Below are 21,794 nucleotides of genomic sequence, written 5' to 3' on the forward strand. Positions count from 1 at the left end.
CTTTCATGGACTGTTTTATACCTTTGCTTTTAGCATATTTTCTTATGAGAAGTTTATGTGTTTTGTCAGATCTGTTAGACATTTTCTTGACAGTTTATGCCATTTATATTATTTTTAGCAGTCTTCCTAATCCCAAGATTATAACATAGTCCCCCATGTTTCCTTTTAATAATCTGATAATTTTATACATTTAAATTTTTCATATCTCTGGAGTTCATTTTTAAGTGAATGATTAGAGTTTATTTTCTCCCAACTATGTAGTCTAACTTCTAATAACCTCTTACTGAAAAACTCCAGAATTATTACTATTATTATTTATATCATTATCATTATTGGACACTTATAACCAGCACTATAGTAAGTGCCTTGTATATAATCTACCTTTTAAGTCCTCTTTTAATTTAATTTTTTATTTTTGGCTTCATTGAGTCTTAGTTGCAGCACCTGGAATCTTCATTGCAGCACGTAGAATGTTTCTTTGTGGTTTGCGGGCTTCTCTCTAGTAGTAGCACTGTCTCAGTAGTTGCGATACCTAGATTCAGTTCCTCGGCGGCATGTGGGATCCTAGTTACCCAACCAGGGATCAAACCCACATCCTCTGCATTAGACTCTCAGTCACTGAACCACCAGGGAAATCCCTGCCCTTTAATTCTTATCATTAAAATAACCTTCTGAGGTTGGTTCTCTACTATATCCATTTTACAGATGGAGAAGCCACAGTGCAGAGAGCTCACGAATGTGCCAGAGGTCATATGATAGGAAGTGGTAGGGTCAGGAGCCAGAATTTGGAGCAAACAGCCTAGTTCCAAAACCTACACATCCGTCACTGTTACTCAATTTAAAGTTAGGTGGCTTCCTCGTGGGCTTCGCTGGTGGCTCAGCTGGTAAAGAATCTGCCCGCAATGCAGGATGCCTGGGTTCAATCCCTGTGTTGGGAAGACCCCCTGGAGGATGGAACAGTGACCCCCACCAGTATTCCGGCCTCCTTGTGCTGCATGCACCATTCCAGTGTTAACAGTCGTCTGTGCGCCATCCTTCAGCTTCATCTACTGTCTTCACCTTGACCGTGCCTATGCCCTCCCTTGCTCCCCATCTTCCTGTCTACATTACTGCCTGACCAGCAGGTTGTAAGAACATCCCTGTCCTCTGTGTTTTATGTCCTTCATTCCTTTAGCAAGGATAGAGTAATAACTCTGAGTCTGAGGGGCAGTTTGGCAGAATATGACCGATGTGCCACAGAATTCCAGAACAGAAATTTCTGTTCTTCCTGACAACAACAAGAGGGACAGTTTGTGAATCTGAACAGCACAATGAGGTGCTTTTTGTGTTTCTAATATTAATTGAATAATTACCACACACCAGGCTCAAATATCATATGAGAATATTACTAAAATTAAAATTTTATGCTATATTGATGTTGCTTTTCAGAATGAAACTTTTTATGACTGAGTAGTATTCCATTATATATATATATATATATATATATATATATATATATATATATATATAATACACATAAGTATATTATGCATAATATGTACATAAATAAATATATGTGTGTGTCTGAGCTTCCCTGGTGGCTCAGAGTAAAGAATCTTCCTGCAATGTGGGAGACCAGGTTTCAACCTCTGGGTCATAGGGAAGATCCCCTGGAGAAGGGAATGGCTACCCACCCTAGTATTCTTGCCTTGAGAATTCCATGGACAGAGAAGCCTGGCTTATATTTATATATGCACATGTGTGTGTGTGTGTCTACATAAAATTCATAAGATTATAAGAAAAATGCAAACTGTTTGGCCAACCATATATATTATATATATGTCTGTGTATATATATATATATATGTGAGTATATGTATATATATATCTTATCACATCTTTTCAATTCATCTATTGATGGACACTTACTATATGAAGTACATTAAAATGTTGAGATCTTCATAAGGAGTGATTGATATGAATACTTTTTTTTTGTTTCCTGAAGCTTTTTATTTAAAAAAAAAATAATGTTTATCTTTTTGTCTCCAAAACCTGCAGGGTCTAGCAGTAAAAAAATGTGCTATGAACACAAAAATAGCAAAAAGATATGGCAAATTTGGGCAAAATTTGAAATAGAAATGTGATCCGAATGTTACTTTACTATCAGCCTAGCGACGCTTTGGTCCACTTTTTCAAAAAAGCCCAGTTTCCCTTCCTGTGCCTCCAGCCTCAGGCCTTTCTCAGCCAACCTCCTGTGTTTGATGTCTCAGTCTTCAGGAACCAGCATCACTGTGGACATTGCCGTGATGGGAGAGGCTCACGGCCTCATCACTGACCTCCTGGCAGACCCGTCTCTGCCCCCCAACGTGTGCACGTCATTGAGGGCAGTGAGCAACCTCCTCAGCACGCAACTCACCATCCAGGCCATTCACAAGCCCAGGGTGAACCCCATCGTGTCCTTCAGTGAAAACTACACCTGCTCTGATTCTGAAGAAAGCTCTGAAAAAGACAAGCTGGCTATTCCCAAGGTAGGTGTTAATGACATGCTCCTGAAAGTGTGAAACTGTTTCTCCTAGACCTTTTCCTTATCACTCCACGCCCACCCAGGGGTTCATATCAGTGAGCCCCTCCCCACCAAGAAGTCTTACCTGATGGTAAAGAATCTGCCTGCAGTGTGGGAGACCTGGGTTCAATCCCTGGGTCAGAAAGTTCCCCTGGAGAAGGGAATGGCAACCCACTCCAGTATTCTTGCCTGGAAAATTCCATGGACAGAGGAGCCTGGTGGGCTAAGTTACATGGGGTTGCAAAGAGCTAGATATAACTCGGTGACTAATGCTTTCACTTTCTTTCCCCTAAGAAGTGTTTGTCAATCATGGTGACCAAAGTAATAAAAAAGGAAACATGAAAACTTCCATCCTTATACGTGATAGCTTTCTATAAACAAAAAGATTCACATTAACTTTTTTTATTCATGTGTTCAGATTTTTTCTTCTCTATATATCAGGACTTAGTCTGTGGGATAAAAATAATAGCAGTGGGAAAGAAAAGCAGGCAAAACCCCCTGCTCCCACTTATGTGGATTCTGTTGAAAATTCACTGCCTTCTAAAATGTGAGATTCCTTTCCTCTTTGATTTTTTAGTATGGTAGCCTTCACGGTACCCTCAGGTCTTTCCCAAACCCAACAAGTTTTTAACTTAGAAGAATTTATTTGATTTTCGATTATTTAAAGTAGAAGTTGGCCTTAGTGATTCATGTATTTTCTTCTTTTTACATGTAAGATATGAGAGTTTTACAAAAGTGAGCTGTAGGGAGTAGGGTTCTACCTCCAGTTTAGACTTCAGTGTTAGTTGAAAACAAGTCATGTTAAGGACCAAAAAAAAAAAAAAAAAGGAAAAGAAGCCAAATTTCAGTGGTCTCAGGTATATCCAACACAGTTCTTTATTTGGTAAATAAGCAGCTGTGCCCTGGAGCTCATGGTCAGTCAGTAACATCTGTGTTCTTGCTATTGTGGGTCTCTGGACTCAGGACTATCCTTCAGATAACTTTGTCAATTAGGTGTTTTTAAGTTTCCTTGGAACATCTACTTCTCTGAGAAAGATAGGGTTAAGCATGATATGAAAGTAAATGGATGTAGAGAGAGAAACTGATTCCCTTGTGTCTCAAAATAGGCACAGAGTCAGTGACAGATTTACAGACAAGAATCCTGATATTTACATCGCTTGACATTTTCTCTTCCTGTTGAATTCCCTCCTAAGGTATATATCTTTAAGAGATTTTGGAAACTATTTAATATCAGAGTTCTCCTTGAATCCCAAAGTGCCATATACTTAATTCTCAAAGCTTTTACTGTCTTCAGGAAGAGCAGACTCTTTGTTAAACTCTGCTTGCACAATTGTTCTTCTCGGAGTCACCAGTCGCAAATAAAATGATGAGCTCCTACCTCATCACTATTGCTGTATTTGTATTAGATTACCTTCCCTTTCATTTTTAACGTTAAGACTCTTTGGAGGGTCATTGTTCATGCTGGTGAACTCAAAATCATGCCTGAGTGCTGAGAGTGTCACGAATCCCACTTAGGCTAAGGTAGGAGAAGAAATGACAAAGAGGGGAATCGCAGATCGACTAGCAGAGTCTTCTGTTAAGAGGCGTTCATCCTCACAGTGCACCAGACGTGGAGGGGAACCCCCAGTTCCAGGGACTCAGGTTCCTGGAGGACTTCTACCCTCCCTCCCAAAGACCTGGTTATGGACTAAACTTGAGCTGGTCAAGGAGGAGGCCTAGTCAGCAGACTGCTTTTCCTTTGGGACCAGGGAAAAGAGTGGAGGGCAGGCTGGGGAGACTTGGGCGCATTCTCCTCCCTGGGAGGGACTGGGGAGAAGGATGGTTTGCCTGGTGAAGCACCCCCACTTCCTCTTTGCTCTCCTTCACTTTCTTGGGGCACCTTTCCCCATCTCTTCACACCCACTCCTGGTCTGTCCCAGGCGCCTCTTCTGTATCAGGTTTATTGGTTGTATGTAGAAATTATACTTTCCTTTCAAAAAAAAAGATGTTTGTCCTGATGACATCACCCAAATGCCTGTCTGTCTTAAGTCATATTAACCACGAGAAGTGGTACATCTTGTGAGTTACACTCTTACCCTTAGATCCCGTCGTTTCTAAATCAAGGATTAAATCAATTAAATCAGTAAACACTTTGGTATAACAACAGTTGTGCTAGTTAATAGAAATACAGCTCATAATAAGTTATATATTAATATTTATAGGTATGTAAGCCCTGTTGGATGAATATGACAATAAAATTAGCCCCAAAAGTAAATGACTCTCATTTCCCATAATCCCATTTTTATATAATCATTGAAATGAAGGTCCCAAAATGTTATTTTTATAATATTCATTGATTTTGGCCAGAGTTCCTTATTGAATTTCTGAGTGCCCAAATTTTAGAGGTATGATATTCAACCAATATAGTTTAATATATTCATTGCTAATTAAAAACTCATTTTCTTTCATTATATTACATAGAAGTTAGTGATAGGAAATATGCTTGGTAATAAAATCAATGTTCCTTCTTCCCAGCGCCTGAGGAGGAGCTTGCCCCCCGGTTTGCTGAGACGAGTTTCATCAACTTGGACCACCACCACTTCTGCCACAGGTCTGCCCACTTTGGAGCCTGCCCCTGTCCGGAGGGACCGAAGTGCCAGCATCAAGCTGCATGAAGCACCTTCATCCAGGTTAGGTGATGTTCCTATTGGGTTCATGTTTCTGGGAGAAGTTCCTTATCAAAAATTATTTATAAATTACAGGGGATTATAAAACAGAAATAGACTCATAGAGTTAGAAAATGAACTTATGGTTTCCATGGGGGAGGGAAGGATGGAAGGAAGGGACAGTTAGGGAGTTTCAGAGGACAGGTACACACTGCCGTGCTTAAGATGGATCATTCACAGGGTCCTACTGCATGCACAAGAAACTCTGCTCAGTGTTATGTGGCAGCCTGGATGGGAAGGGAGCGTGGGGAAGAGTGGATACGAGTATATGCATGGCTGAGTTCCTTTGCTGTGCACCTAAACTATTACAACATTGTTAACTGGCTATACCGCAGTACAAAATGAAAAGTTAAAAAAAAAAAAAAATATATATATATATATATATAAAGTAAAATATAGTAGCATCCAAAGTGATTGTTTACTTAATTATGAAAAATGATCATTAATAAAGATTTATAATATACGGCAAAAAAAAATTACAGGGGAAGGGAGGCCCTACAGATTATATAGTGGTTTGAGGCCAGCTTTGAAAATGAAAAAAGTGTTTGGTTTAAATCCAGAGCAGTATAAGGATTGATATCAGATAATTATGCTTAAATGGTATTGTATGGCCTTAAGTACAAATGGGGACAGTGACTTGAAGTGATGTCTGCTACTGCAAATTTGGATGGGTAGAGTTGAACCCAGAATAAAGACAGACTAGATTTTACCTGGACTGAGGTCTGTGTTGGATTCTTACATCAAAGGTATCCAACCTAACATTTGCAAATGATTGTTAGATTTCCCCCAGTTCACCAGACCACCTCTCCTGGCATTATTTGAAGGGCAGAAAATCAGATCAACGGTAGATCATTCTAAGAGCAACTAAATATGTTCAAACAGTTTTTAACTTAAACTTTATTTAGACAGTGAACAGGTTGGTGGTTGTTAGACGCAGAGGTCAAGGGTAGCCAAAATGAGTGAAAGGGATCAAAACTTGTTGTTATAAAATAAGTAAGTTGTGAGAATATACAGCACGCTGACTATAGTTAATGATACTGTATTGTATATTTGAAAGTTTCTAAGAGAATAGATGTTAAAAGTCTTCACCAGAAGAAAAAAAAAATGTACAAATATGTGTGTTGAGACCCCATGGACTGTCCATGGCATTCTGTAGGCCAGAATACTTGAGCAGGTAGCCATTCCCTTCTCCAGGGGATCTTCCCAACCCAGGTCTCCCGCATTGCAGGTGGATTCTTTACCATCTAAGCCACCAGATGGATATTAACTAGACTTATTGCGCTTCCCAGATAGCTCAGCTGGTAAAGAATCTGCCTGCAATGCAGAGACCCCAATTCAATTCCTGAGTTGGGAAGTTCCCCTGGAGAACAGATAGGCTATCCACTCCAATATTCTTGGGCTTCCCTGGTGGCTCAGATGGTGAAGAATCCACCTGCAATGCAGGAGACCTGGGTTTGATCCCTGGGTTGGGAAGATCCCTGGAGGAGGAAATGGTAACCCACTCCAGCATTCTTGCCCGGAGAATCCCCATGAACAGAGGAGCCTGGTGAGTTACATACAGTCCATGGGGTCACAGAGTCAGATGCAACTGAGCAACTGAGCATACAGCGCATTGTGGTGATCCTTTCACAGTATATACAAATATCAAATCATTATGTTAGGTGCCTAAAACAAATATCATGTTATATTTTGATTGCTCCTCAATACAAATAAATAGAATACAATTTACTTAGAATATTAATTCTAATTTTACAACGTGGTTGAAAAATCAGAATTACCAAAGCTAAGGAAAAGATAATACTAAGATCTAGAAAGAGTTTTGAAGAAAACATCATCATGAGAGAAATTCTTTCAGAGAAAGCTACTGAATCTGTCCTTTTCTATTTGGCATAGAAATAGCATACTTTATGTGAATAATAATTATGAGAACATTTACCATATACGATTTCAGGTTTTTGAAACATTTACATCAGTTTTATTAATGATCTAATGACTGAAAAATTACCACATCTTTATTGAACTATGTGATGACAATATTATAAGTGATTTTCTTTTGACTTTGGCTTTGAATATAAAGCCCCATTCTGAAATTGGCAGAGAAATGGAAACCTTTCAAATCCTAAGAATTTTTAATGACTGCTAACTTTTCTTGCTTTCTTACTTAAAAACAGAATTGGTTTCTTTCATGTTAAATATTACTGATGGTTTAATAAACCTATAGAATCAGAAGCAAGCATGAATGATTCTTTCTTTACATGAATTGACATAATTCCACTCTGTCTTATCACCTGGATGTTTGCGAAACTTCAAAACATCACCATAGGAGGATGTTAATCTGTTTCATGAACATTTCCTGAAGTTCAAAATTATAAGTCACTAATTGTATTTTCCCATGAAAATATTGACTGTTGTTGACTTTTACACCAACAAATACTGATAAGCGGTAGGAAATTATAGTTATGTAATTGTTGCTTAAAAACATGAATTTTATGTTTTTGGTATATATCTTTAGAGAGGTTGTCTATTTTACCAGGGCACCTTGTCAAGATTCCTGTCATAGTATAGTTCATGCTCCTTTATTTACTATCCATAGAATGATTCTATCAAAAATTCATTCAAGCTTTCTTAAATGTCTCCTTTCTTTTTGTTATTATTTGTTACTTCTCATCAAATTTCATTTCTCCTACTCCTCTCTTCTCTTAGTTAAATGAGATTAGAGGCTGAAATTGAAATCAACATGAGGAAGAGGCTTTCAAAAACGTTTATGAGCTTAACTCCTAAGGATTTTGTCATTCTGTTTTATGAAATAAATGCTCCTTCTCAACTATTTTCAAAATAGAAAAGGAATGGCATACAATCCCACTCGTTCCCTTTGTCCTAGAAGTACTCATAGATGTCCTGCCTAGGTATGCTTTTTCCACTAACTTACTCTTCCTTAATTTCACTATCCTATTAAAAATCCTGATATAACGTCTGAGAGTAATACAACTTTTTCACCATTATAAAAACATATTAATAAGATTCATTCTGAAGAGAATTTAGCCCTTTAAGGGAAAACCATATGTCCGTAAGCAGCAATGGTACCACCATTAAACACAGCTAGTTTCGGTTGACTCATCGTTTGTTGTGGGTGAAAATAGTGAAAAGATGGCCTCAGAACATCTCCAGCCCTACTAATAAACCAAAGTTAAAACCTTCTTCATTTAGAAGACCTGTTGCTAAAACTGACTGATTTCAAAACTGACTTGAGTTTTAATCTTTGAAGCTTCTTCCCTGTCAGTCCTTTTATTTCTTCCTTTCCATGTCTGTCTTTTTATTGAGGCTCTTTGAGGACTGCAGTGATCAAAAGAAGAACAAGAGTAGGAAGTGAAAAGTAGAAACAGTCCTCAACTTATGTTCCTTTAGGTACATAGCTGGGTGATTTACTCCTGGGTGGTTTTAAATCCAGCTGAGTCAAAAGACACTGGACTGAGAGTCTGAAGGATCTTGACCCCACCACTCAGAGATGTGTAGCCAGAGCCTTGGTACCCACCAGAAGGAATTCTTCAGGAAAGCGGGAATGATGAGACAAGTGGAATAAAATTAAGTGGAAGAATACCAATAGGTGCTTTATTTTTTAAAAAAGTAAGCTTGAGAGAAACTTTAAGTCTGAAATGAATCATAACCTAAGCCTTCCACATTGGCCATGGAAATGACAGCAGGCGGTAAACTTGGTAAAAGAAACTGTTAGGACCTGGTAAGACTTTTAGGACCTAGGATGAAGTTTTTATGAGTAAAACTAAGGTGATAAAATCCACTTTTGTAGAGGAGGGTTGAGGTCTTCCACAGCAAACACATAGATAGTTTTTGCATGCTGTGTTAGTGTGGGAAGGCCAAGTAGATGTTCCCCTAAGCCATTTTTCTCACTGGAATTCAAATCATTACATATTAATAAGATCTAAATAGGAATCACAAAGGCAAAGATCAATAGACAGCTGAAAACTATTGAAGACTCACACAAAGGAATACATTTGAAAGTACCTGTAAATTATAAAGTGTGTATATATGAACATACATACACATATACACACATATATATTGATTTATCATTTTTATTGACAATATCTCATAAGGAATTAATATTTATTGTATTAAGAAAGGATATATGGCTAGGATTTTATTTATCTTGAAGTTCATTAACTTCCCACACATTAAAGATGCTCCATTATTGCACTTTATGAAATTTCTCAAAGTCAGCCTATCTTAAATGTTTTTGTTAAAGAAATATAAAATAGAAGCAGACAGTTTTGAGCTAGTTTTAATAATATAGAGGGCTTCCCTGGTGGCTCAGATGGTAAAGAAATCTGCCTGCAATGCAGGAGAACCAGGTTCAGTCCCTGGATCAGGAAGATCTCCTGGAGAAGGGAATGGCTACCCACTCCAGTATTCTTGCCTAGAGAATTCCATGGACAAAGGAGCCTGGCAGGCTATAATCTATGGGGTCACAGAAACTCAGACGCGACTGAGTGACTAACACACTTTTAATAATATAACTCTTTAAAGTATTAAAAAATAAATTCAGTTAATGTTAACGTCTTTTTGGAAGCCTACATAGAAAAGTCACAATCTGTTTATTATATACAGTGTGCTGAGAAGACAGGTAGGCCACATAAACATTACATACAATGTCTTCACAGTAAGTCTCATACATCAATCAATCCCACAAAAGTAATTGACAGGGAATAGTGGTATCAGGAAATAGTTGATATAGTTATCTATCTCAGATTCAAAGTTTTCTTTGATATTATTGTTTCAGAAATCCAGACATTTGTGAATTGCCTAGAATGAGATTTCCAAGAAGGATATGAAACAAATATTATCTTGTAGGCTATCCTTAATTGTATTTGATAATTGCTGGAACTCATTCCACTTTTCAAATGCTTTTTAAAGTAAAGAGAAAAGATGAAATTTTAAAATACCTGGGTCAACAGTTGAAGAAAAATCTCTCTGAAAAGGATACAAGAGATGAAATGAGGTAATTAGTAGCAGAATGTCACATAAGACTGAACACAGGTAACAGACCTTTCCCATCAGTAAATTTACTAATAATCAAAGGACAGAGGCAGTAGCCAAGCAAACGCTCAGCATCTTCCCCTTTGAGAGGTCTCAAACTGGTAGTGCAGCACACCCTAAAAGTCCTGTCATTTCACCTTAGCACGTGTTCTGGTTTGGACTTAATATGCAGAATTGTAAGCAATACACACATCATGATGCTTGCACAAAGGATGCCATTTTGGTTATAGTTCAGTTCAGTAGCTTAATTGTGTCTGACTCTTTGTGACCCCATGGACTGCAACACAGCAGGCTTCCCTGTCCATGACCAACTCCCAGAACTTGCTCAAACTCATGTCCATTGAGTCAGTGATGCCATCTAACCATTTCATCCTCTGTCGTCCCCTTCTCCTTCTGCCTTCAATCTTTCGCAGCATCAGGGTCTTCTCCAGTGAGTCAGTTCCTTGCACCAGGTGGCCAAAGTATTGGAGCTTCAGCTTCATCATCAGTCCTTCCAATGAATATTCAGGACTGATTTCATTTAGGGTGGACTGGTTGGATCTCCTTGCAGTCCAAGGGACTCTCAAGAGTCTTCTCCAACACCACAGTTCAAAAGCATCAATTCTACAGTGCTCAGCTTTCTTTATGGTCCAACTCTCACATCCATACATGACTACTGGAAAAACCATAACTTTGACTATTTTGCTTATAGAACACCTCCAAATTATACCTCATTAACTATATAGCTTACATGACAATCTCTACTCATTAACGACTCTGTAATTCCATCCATTTCATCTTTATTTACAATAAGCCACCCAGAGAGACCAGGTACATCCTGCTTACACTGCCAATCTAAGATTGGCCAAGGATCAAATTGTCCAATTACACTCACGCAAGTTACAGATTTTATGCATTACCAAGTTTACTAATGCTTGAAAACACACCGATGATAGCAAAACACAAACCAAAACATAAAGCAGATACTTTTCCTCCCATCCAAGTCCTAACCAGGCCCTGCCCTGCTTAGCTTCTGAGATCAGACAAGATCCGACGTGTTTTAGGGTGTTATGGCTGTAGACTACACACTTTTTTCCTTTGGAGCAAACCAAGACAGTCTATATGGCTTCCCGATTATTTTTTTTTTCTCTCAAATTACAATAGATTCTGTTTCAGATTCAGAATGTAAGGTTTTGAGCAGTGCCTACAGATAAATTTTGGTTTGAAACCGCTCTAAAATTTATATCCATTAGTTACATGGATTTTTTGAAGTATTCTCTATCCCAACCTTCCAGATTGATTTCTGATTTATTTAAATTTATTTAAATTTATTCCAGGTTTATTTACAATAATACCTAGACAGAGCAAGGATATCCTGCTAAAAGCATTCCCTTGAGTGAAGACTCACTGCGATTACCTTTCTCCTAGTAAATAGCATCCGTGCTACCTTTAGTAGCAGGTCCATTAGTATCGTTAGTATCTACAAGGGAATTTGTCTCATCATTCCATTCTTTACAGGGTATCACCAGTAAAAGAAATGGTTGGTTAAAGACCTGTTATTAACCTTTTCCTTCAAGATACTGCAAGAATACTGTCTTTGAATGATAAGTACTTGAATTTCTTAATTTAGTTACACCAAGAATAATAAATTAAAAAGTATATAAGAAAGCATCATGTCATTCATACCTAATGTAAGTTCACGTGCATCTTAAAGTTAGTTTGCCATGTTTTTAGAAGATCTTTGAGGAACATGATTATGGAAATAGAATAAGAAGGTGTTGGATACCGAGTAATTGAACGAACAGTAAAGCTCTCTTTTTGTCTTGGTTAACCCGGTATCCTTGAAGAGTGTGTCCTATGACCCTGTAACTCAGACTGAATTCAGATAACCTAGTTTGTCACTTGGGAGTCAAGTGGTTCTGTCACTGAACCTGGACCATGACTCAGATTGGAACGTCTACTATGAAAATAATGGTTGGGTTCTGGTAAGGTCTGCCCCAGTAATCAAAGGATAGTTTCTTCATTTTTCTTTATACCTTGTCTTTGCAGTGCTATTAATCCAGATTCTTGGAAAAACCCAGTGATGATGACTCTCACCAAAAGCAGATCCTTCACTTCATCCTACGCTGTTTCTGCCTCTAACCATGTAAAGGCTAAAAAGCAAAATCGACCAGGTAAAGAACCTACTGAGGAAAGAGCTGACACTCACTGAGTGTGCCATCATGGAATGAACTAAGCTTTAAGTGTTGCAACACTCAGATGTGTTTGGTTTGACTCTTCTAAAAACAAAAACCCTCACTAACCAATTAGTTACTGAAATTTCCACTTTATAGGATGATGCAGATTCTTTTAAGATAGCTGCACTAAATATCCCATCTTGAACTTAAGGGATGAATATTAAATCAGTGTAATTATTGAGTAGGCAAGCTTTAACTTATTAATATAAAAGCTAATGAAGTACTTATGAAATTTCAATTTTATTTTTAGTGTCTGTTAAAAAAATATTTTCCAGAAGTATGATATTTATAAGTTCTAGGAAATGCTTCATTTACTATATACACTATAATTTTTCAAAGAAATTCTTGCTCCATGTCACTTACCTGCACACACCCCCAGTATAAAAATACAAAAAGAAGAGGTATGTAAAGTCAGAGAAAATACAATTCAGGACCTTTGACAGCCCTTTGAAAAACCTCAAATATCAGCAACCAAAAAAACCCAGGAGTAACATGGGTGGGAGGTTTTCCTTCTCTTTTAAACCAGGTACAGAATGAAACTTACTGTGATTTCTCGTCTAGGATCTGCATGGGGGTTTTCAGGTTGGTGTCAATGTACCCTCTGTGCTTCTAAGTATCAGTTTTTTCTTTCCTTCAAGCATCACTTAATAAATATGTATGGAGTGTTCACTATCCAGAGTTACTATCTGACACTGAAATAGTTTGAGGAATACGGCAGTGATGAAGCCAGACCCTATTTCTCCTTTCACAGAATTCTCACTTACATTCAAGTGGAGCGTATAAACAGATACACAATATAAGCTATTGGTGTATATGTAGTGTGCTAAAGGCTATGATAAGAAAGTGAGGGAAAACTTTCAAAGAATTAAAGAGATAAAAGATCCAACATGTGGATGGAAAGCTTCAACAACTTAAGATTCTAAATGACGACTGGCAAAGCCATCAAGCAGAAAGGGAGAGCTGTGAATGCAGAGAGGGAGATGAAAGCAGGTCTGTAGACAGAGGCCAGATGGAACCCAGGAGCTTTGGCAAGGAGTTTAGGTATCAGTGAAGTTTCAGGTAGGAATGTATCTATAGAATAATTTCAGGGAAGATGACCTTATTTAATCAGAATCTGTGATAACTCAAAACTGAAATAGTTTGTCAGATTCTGTCTCCAAATTGGCCTCATCCTTAAATCCCTATTGAGAGTCTGGGGTATTTCCTCTGACCTTTCTTTCCTGGAGGCTTCCTTGTTGGTTCAGTGGTAGAGAATATGCCTGCCAATGCAGGAGACACAGGTTCTATCCTTGGGTTGGGAAGATCCTCTGGAGAAGGAAGTGGCAGCCCACTCCAGTATTCTTGCTTGAGAAATCCCATGGGTAGAGGAGCCTAGTGGGCTATCATCCATGGGGTCGCAGAAGAGTCAGACGTGACTTACTGACTAAACAGTAACAGCAACTCCTTCTTGGAATGTTCTCATTCCACGTTTTCATCTCTTAGCATTGTAGAAAGCCTTGCTGAGATTTTTCAGTAGCTCCCTGCTTAGCTTCTTAATCTCCTGCCTTTATCACAGCTCAGGAATTCACCAAATGGCTCAAGGGGAAAGCTGCCCTCTTCCCACTGGGCTGTTAGACATTCAAGTCCTGGCTGCCATGGCAGCCCCAAACTCCAGGATTTGTGTCATCAGCCTTATGACGTTGCTAAAAGCCCTGTTGGCTTGCCTTCCTAATAGCTGCATCAGTCTGCCTGGATTCTTAGCCTTTTGTTCCCTGCCAGTGGTCAATAAATAATGCTCTGGATGGAAGAACATTTTGCAGGATTTCGGCTCACCCTTCTGAGGGTCTCTTCTATTTGGAAACCTATCTCTCCAAGTTGGTTGCCTTGCCATGATAACTTTTTTATTTTTAATTCAGCTTTTCTATTTGTTCTCAAAGAACAAATAGATGGATTTACTACAAATTATTGCATTATAGCCAGAAGCAGAAGTCCTGAAATGGTAGTGTTTCTATGAGGGTTAGAGAACCAGTACTCACATTCCACTAATATTTTAAGAGGCGACCTTGGAATATAAGCTTAATTTTAAACAGCACAACTTAAGGAAGGACTTCTGTTGTTTCTTCCATCTAGAAGAGAAAATTTAGTACTTTCTTTCCCCTGTGATCACCTAGTTTATACTGGTAACTGTTGAAACTATTCTTCCTGGGTAGCTCAGCTATTAAACAATCTGCCTGCAATGCAGGAGACCTGGGTTCAATCCCTGAGTTGGGAAGATCCCCTGAAGAAGGGCATGGCAACCCACTCCAGTATTCTTGCCTGGAGGATTCCATGGACAGAGGACCTTGGCAGGCTACAGTCCATGGGACCGCTAAGTGTTGAACATGACTGAGCGACAAATACTTTTCTTAAATCTCTACAGGTGAGCATACGAAGACACTTCCTCCACAAAATACCATTTTATTGGCATTGAATTGCTGAAAGAAATCACAAAAGGCAATCTGGTTTTCCAGAAATTAATCTGGTCCTCTCTGCTCTTTAGAAATATTTATTATTCTTTTATATCTTACAAATCATTCATGACCTGAGGATTAGAATTTATGTTTCATGAGGGTCAGAAACAGGACAGTGTGGGAAAATACTTAAATAGAGATTGCACTGAGGGTAAATTCAGATGAACTCAGAAATGCAGAAAAGCAAGGTGGAAGAACTGAATCTGAGCGTTCCACATTAAACCTGAGACTTTTAAAGGGGCACTTAGGTGTATTATAAAGCAGACACTATTTGGCCGACAAAGGTTCATATTTCAAAGCTATGGTTTTTCCAGTAGTTGTGTTTGAATGTGGAAGTTGGACCATAAAGAAGGCTGAGCACCGAAGAATTCTTGCTTTCATCTGTGGTGTTGGAGAAGACTGTTGAGAGTCCCTTGGACAGCAAGGAGATCAATCCAGTCGATCCTAAAGGAAATAAACCCTGAATGTTTATTGGAAGGACTGATGTCGAAGCTGAAACTCCAATACTTTGTCCACCTGATGCAAAGAGCTGACTCATTGGAAAAGACCCTGATGCTGGGAAGGATTGAAGGCAGAAGGAGAAGGGGATGACAGAGGATGAAATGACTGGATGGCATCACCAACTCAGTCAACATGAGTTTGAGCAAGTTCCAAGAGTTGGTGAAGGACAGGGAAGCCTGGCGTGCTGCAGTCTTTGGGGTCACAAAGAGTTAGACAGGATTGAGTGAGTGAACAACAACAAGCGACCCTAGTTCAGAAGGACCCCTTCAGTTCAGTTCAGGCGCTCAGTCACGTCCGACTCTTCACGACCCCATGGACTGCAGCACGCCAGGCCTCCCTGTTTATCGCCAACTCCCAGAGTTTACTCAAACTCGTGTCCATTGAGTCAGTGATGCCATCCAGCCATCTCATCCTCTGTCGTCCCCTTCTCCTCCTGCCTTCAATCTTTCCCAGCATCAGGGTCTTTTCAAATAAGTCAGTACTTTGCATCAGGTGGCCAAAGTATTGGATTTTCAACTTCAGTATCAGTCCTTCCAATGAATATTCAGGACTGATTGCCTTTAGGATGGACTGGTTGGATCTCCTTGCAGTCCAAGGGACTCTCAAGACTCTTCTCCAACACCGCAGTTCAAAAGCATCAATTCTTCAGCACTCAGCTTTCTTTATAGTCCAACTCTCACATCCATATATGACTACTGGAAAAACCATAGCCTTGACTAGATGGACCTTTATTGGCAAAGTAATGTCTCTGCTTTTTAACATGCTATCTAGGTTGGTCATAACTTTTCTTCCAAGGAGCAAAAGTCTTAATTTCATGGCTGCAGTCACCATCTGCAGCGATTTTGAAGCCCAAGAAAATAAAGTCTGTCACTATTTCCATTGTTTCCCCATCTATTTGCCATGAAGTGATGGGACCAGATGCCATGATCTTAGTTTTCTGAATGTTGAGTTTTAAGCCAACTTTTTCACTCTCCTCTTTCACTTTCATCAAGAGGTTCTTGAGTTCTTCTTTGCTTCTGCCATAAGGGTGGTGTCATCTGCATATCTGAGGTTATTGATATTTCTCCCGGCAATCTTGATTCCTGCTTGTGCTTCATCCATCCCAGCCAGCATTTCTCATGATATACTCTTCATATAAGTTAAATAAGCAGGGTGACAATATACAGCCTTGACATACTCCTTTCTCTATTTGGAACCAGTCTGTTGTTCCATGTCCAGTTCTAGCTGTTGCTTCCTGACCTGCATACAGATTTCTTAAGAGGCAGGTCAGGAAGGACCCCTTGGCTCCCTACAAAATGTATAGGTAATTTTAGGAGGAAAGAATCAGCAGTTAACAGCCACGCAGCTTCAACAAATAAAGTTCAAACCAGTTGGAACTTACAAACCAGATCTCTATAAATGTACAAGGAAACAACACAAGTTAGAAAAAACAGGAAAACAACTGTACAGATCTCTAGAAGTGTTGAGTGGGATGTACCTAGTGGTCCAGTGGCTAAGATTCCATGCTCGCAATGCAGGGGGCCCAGGTTTGATCCTTGGTCAGAGAACTAGATCCCACATGCTGCAACTGAGACTCTGTGTAGCCAAATGAATTTTTTTTTTAAATATTAAGTTATTTAAGTGACAAAAAAATACTCAGGTGTTTGAAGGAAAACACGAGAGAATAAAAGCTAGAAATGAGGGATTGCAGGGAAACTAAATGACTTTTGGAAATATAATCAGGGAAATATGATAAGTTAAATGGCATAAAAGACTATTAACATTTTGGAGAATTAGTAAACTGGAAGGCAGAGAATGTGAAGAAAGTATCCGGAATGAAGCTCAGATGAGAAGTTGGAAAACATAATAGATTCTGAGAGCCATAGGAGGAGTAATTAGAAAGTCTAATATACATAATCATAGTTTTAGTAGAGGATAGGAAACATAAACTATTTGAAAAGGAAAGGACAAAGAAAAAAACAATTTAAACATAGACACAGAATAGTGAAACCACAGAATGCCAGAGATGAAAAAAATCTTGAAGTTAGCCAGAGAAAAGTCCCTTCAGTCAGTCTGAGAGCAAAGCTGTTGTATATAAATGGAGTCAGAAGACAGAAAAAATGTTTTCTTTAAATTTTTGAGGGAATATGATAGTCAACCTAAAATTGTGCACTGGGCAAATCTGTTTCAAAAGAGTAGAAATAAATTAAAGACATATTCAGGCAAGTCACAACTTTACCAACCTACCAGATCTTAACTAAAGAAGTGTATGATGGATGTATTCTAGAAAGAAAAAGAAGAGCAGAGGAAAATTTGTCAGGTATAATAGAAATGATGAACAGATAAATTAGGAAACCATGAGACCATTCAAACAAACATCATGTGCATAAATAATAGTATTGAGTTGGCCAAAATGTTCGTTTGGGTTTTTCCGTAAGATGTTACAAAAACACCCGAACTTTTTGGCCAACCCAATGTTTTCAGATTGTAGGTATTTTTTTAAAAGATTTTTAAGGAAAAGAATTAAAATATGGGACAATAATAACAAGTAACTCAAGGGATGAAGGATGAATTGAAGTGTTCTGCACTCTTGTATTGCTCAGGAAACAGACTCAGATGAGGAAACTGAGGCAGAAATATTGAGTAACTTGCCCAAGGACACACAGTTAATCCAGAATTCTTTCTTTTGTTCTACAGACTTATTAGAAAAAAATTGAGGATGACAAATTGAGATAACTTAAAATTAGGATTTTTTTTTTTGGTCTTGCCCCTAGCTGAGGATAAGATAATGACAGGATTTGGTTTTCTGTTTCTCGGTTTCTTCATTGGGTCACGAAATTAAAATTCTTAAGATAACCAACATGATAAAATCAAGAAGATAGAAATTAATGGTTAGTGTATTCCCTGGAAATAACAGAACAGATGATGATACAGACTTGAGGGACAACCTCAGATTCTGTGTCCTGCTCCTGACTTCATATGCCTGTGCTTAAGAAGGGCAACATGTGAAAGGAAAGAGGCTCCACAGAAGATACCGCAAAGGTAGAGATGAGAGTTGGGCTTCCCAGGTGGCCCAGTGTTAAACAATCTGCCTGCCAATGCAGGAGATGCAAGAGATGTGGGTTCAGTCTCTGGGTTGGGAAGATCCCCTGGAGAAAGGAATGGCAACCCACTCCAATATTCTTGCCTGGAAGATAACAAAGACAGAGGAGCCTGGTGGACTACAGTCCATGGGGTCGCAAAGAGGCGGATACTACTGAGTCTCTTTCTCTCTCTCTCACACACACACAAACACACACACACACACACACGAGAGTCACAGTAACAGCAAGACCCTCCCACATTCTTGCCTTAAAGCACATAAAACATCTCTGTCATTGATTGCTTTGGGAAGGATTTCACATTGTTCCATCTTTAGACTGTTCTCACAGCAGAGCTAAATGTTTGCAAAGTAGCCTGTATCCTGTGTATGCTGAATTCAGTTTAAATCCCTGAAAGTCTGCCAAAAGGAGGAAAACTATCCATCGAGAATCAAGAGAGCTGAAACTCAAGTACAGTTCTACCTGATCAGATGGGCCCTTCTGTTTGGGAACTCATCTCCCTGCATGGATGGCAGGCTGGGGTTGATTTGCCAAATAGATGTGATTTAAGTGAACGTGATGCCCTGCTACACCCACCTCCCCAACCTCCCACCCCTGCCCCAGGTTTCAAGAAAATGTGGAAGGAGGCAGAGAGAAGCCCCTTTATGTGGCCAAGAGAGTAAGGAAATGGACTTAAATAAAGTGTGAGGAGGCAAGTAAGAAGCAGTAGGCAAAATAGATAGGGGGATGCAAGTGTAAACTTAGTGTACAGAAACACTGGAAGATAAATGACCTGTTTTGAGATGGGGCTAATGAAATCTGTTCTTTGTGCAAATCAAGTAAACAGTGTGTCCTCTGGCTCCATCCATCAGTATTCATTTAAACAGTTGAAACACAACCAATTAGTATGCAGTTACTAATATAAAATAAATGGATGAAATCACATATGAGTCTTTTGATTAAAGCCTGAAAACAGGAGATATAAATATAATTTATATTTCTATGTTGCTTTTCTGAGTCACTGAATATGTAAAAATGCCTGTCATTCTCCTTTTGAAATCTCTCTGATTCATGCTTATCACAGCTGCAGTGCGTCGTTCCCTTTCCAGATTCTTATAAATTTTATCATTCTGATAATCCTATTGCAATGACTACAGATATCGCTACACCTGAAAGTTAGACTGAGTTTTGCCTATAGAAAATTTGAAATGAGAGAGAACTTGAATTATGGCATTGTGATTTTGGGGTTTTTTTCCTTTTTCTTTTTTTTTCCTTTTTGCATCTGTGTAACTTTACTTTTTGTTTTGGAAAAATATTGGAGCTGTTTTCCTGTGGGTGTGGAGAAGAGGCATGTATTTATCAGACAGGCTGGTCCCTTTTTTGTTCAATGAAAATTAAACAGAATTTTAAAGCACAAACAGATGGATTCATTTAAATCATTTCCCTCCAGTATTGTTTATCATCTTCTTTTGATTGCCCAAAGTTCCTTGTGTCTTGACACACATTTTCTCATGTTCTCAGGAGCAAAGAACTAAAGACTCAATTACTCAAAGGAGTTGGTACTTTAGAACTTTTTAAAGTTATGTTTTTAATATTTAAATTTTTAATTTTAAGTATTTTAGAGTAGAGTGGTCTGAATCATCCAAAGAATTGTATTTCATGAGCTGGGTCTTTTTCCTGGAGTCTCTTAAAATTATTAAAAAAAAAAAAAAAGAAGATAAATATGTTTGAAAGCATGCATATTTATCTCAGTCCCTTCATGTGTATGTGTGTGTGTGTATTTGTGTAACATAAGATTGGGTGAGACTTCAGAGGTTATCAATTCTATCCCTCTAACTTTAGACATGATTATACTTTAAATAATCTTATAAAGTAATTTGTTTCTGATGACATACAATAATATCCTTTTTCTGTGAAATAATTTTATTTGCAGTCTCTCCTTTTAAGAAAGAGTAGTCTTCCCTCATAGCTCAGTTGGTAAAGAATCCACCTGCAGTTCAGGAGATCCCAGTTGGATTCCTGGGTTGGGAAGATCCCCTGGAGAAGGGATAGGCTACCCACTCCAGTATCCTTGGGCTTCCCTTGTGGCTCAGCTGGTAAAGAATCTGCCTGCAGTGTGGGAGACCTGGGTTGGGAAGATCCCCTAGAGAAGGGAAAGGCTACCCACTCCAGTATCCTGGCCTGGAGAATTCCATGGATCACAAAAAGTCAGATATGAATGAGCAACTTTCACTTTCACTTCTTTTGTTTGGTTATTATCTACACTTGTCATCTCTCCTATTTGAAGACTAATATATGTAAATGTATGGCCATTTTCTACAGCATTCCTAACCATTTCTGCTTTTAAAATTTTAAGTAAACCATGATAAGGCACACTATGAGAAATAGTTTGGCTTGAGGAAAAAGAAATTGATATGTTTATGCCTTTATCTTCTCACCTGCAGAATAAAAATATTCTTGCTTTTCATGGAGTTGCCAAGACCCCTGCTTGTTCAGATAGTTCAAAATATGTAACCTCACAGCCCTGCAGAAGCAAAGTGTTCTTCCTCTGTTGCAAGGTTCATTTTAAATTTCATCCCAGGCAGTAAGTCTGGAGTCTTTAGTTCTGCTTATTTGTTTTACATTTTGTTAATCCCTGAGTTCCAAGAACCCTAATCGTTGAGTGGATTTTTAAATTTGTATTTTTAAGGGCGAATTGCGTGTCTCTGGGAGAATCAGCTGGCAGCTATTAAAAATCAACAATGAAGAAAATCACTCCTCTCGTTAATTGCCTTCAGAAAATATATTGTGTGAAGACAGAAATGGATCATGTTCCCACAGGCTTTCAACTGCTTTTAAAAAGTGCTAGGAAACTATCCCCAAACTCACAATTAGTTATCAGAATAATTAAGAAATTGCCTAACGCGGAATTTCAGCAATCCCAGCCAGGCGCCTGTCAGGAGTTTCTTTGGTGTGCCTGTGAGTGCCCTGTCGTTCATTCATGGACTGTATGGATCGTTTGTGACCCTATGGATTGTAGGCAACAGACTCCTCTGTCCATACGACTTTTCAGGCAGGAATACTGTAGTGGGTTGCCATGCCCTCCTCTAGGGAATCTTCCTGACCCAGGGATCAAATTCACATCTCTTACGTCTCTGGCATTGGCAGGCAGGTTCTTTACCACTTAGCGCCACCGAATTGGGACTTTGCTGGTGATCCAGTAGTTAAGACACTGTACTTCCACTGCAGGGG

General features: G+C 38.8%; 1 protein-coding gene across 1 annotated transcript in view; it reads left to right on the top strand.

The window, feature by feature from the left end:
* The window catches only part of PDE3A (phosphodiesterase 3A), a 357,231-nt gene that overhangs the window by 287,859 nt on the left and 47,578 nt on the right, over nt 1-21,794 (top strand). The window contains exons 3-5 of the mRNA XM_043439874.1: nt 2,249-2,506; nt 5,056-5,210; nt 12,327-12,451. Of these exons, the coding sequence (XP_043295809.1) occupies nt 2,249-2,506; nt 5,056-5,210; nt 12,327-12,451 (538 nt within the window). The remainder of the gene's footprint in view (nt 1-2,248; nt 2,507-5,055; nt 5,211-12,326; nt 12,452-21,794) is intronic.

This window comes from Cervus canadensis, chromosome 21 (assembly GCF_019320065.1).
Source record: "Cervus canadensis isolate Bull #8, Minnesota chromosome 21, ASM1932006v1, whole genome shotgun sequence".
Lineage (NCBI taxonomy): Eukaryota > Metazoa > Chordata > Mammalia > Artiodactyla > Cervidae > Cervus > Cervus canadensis.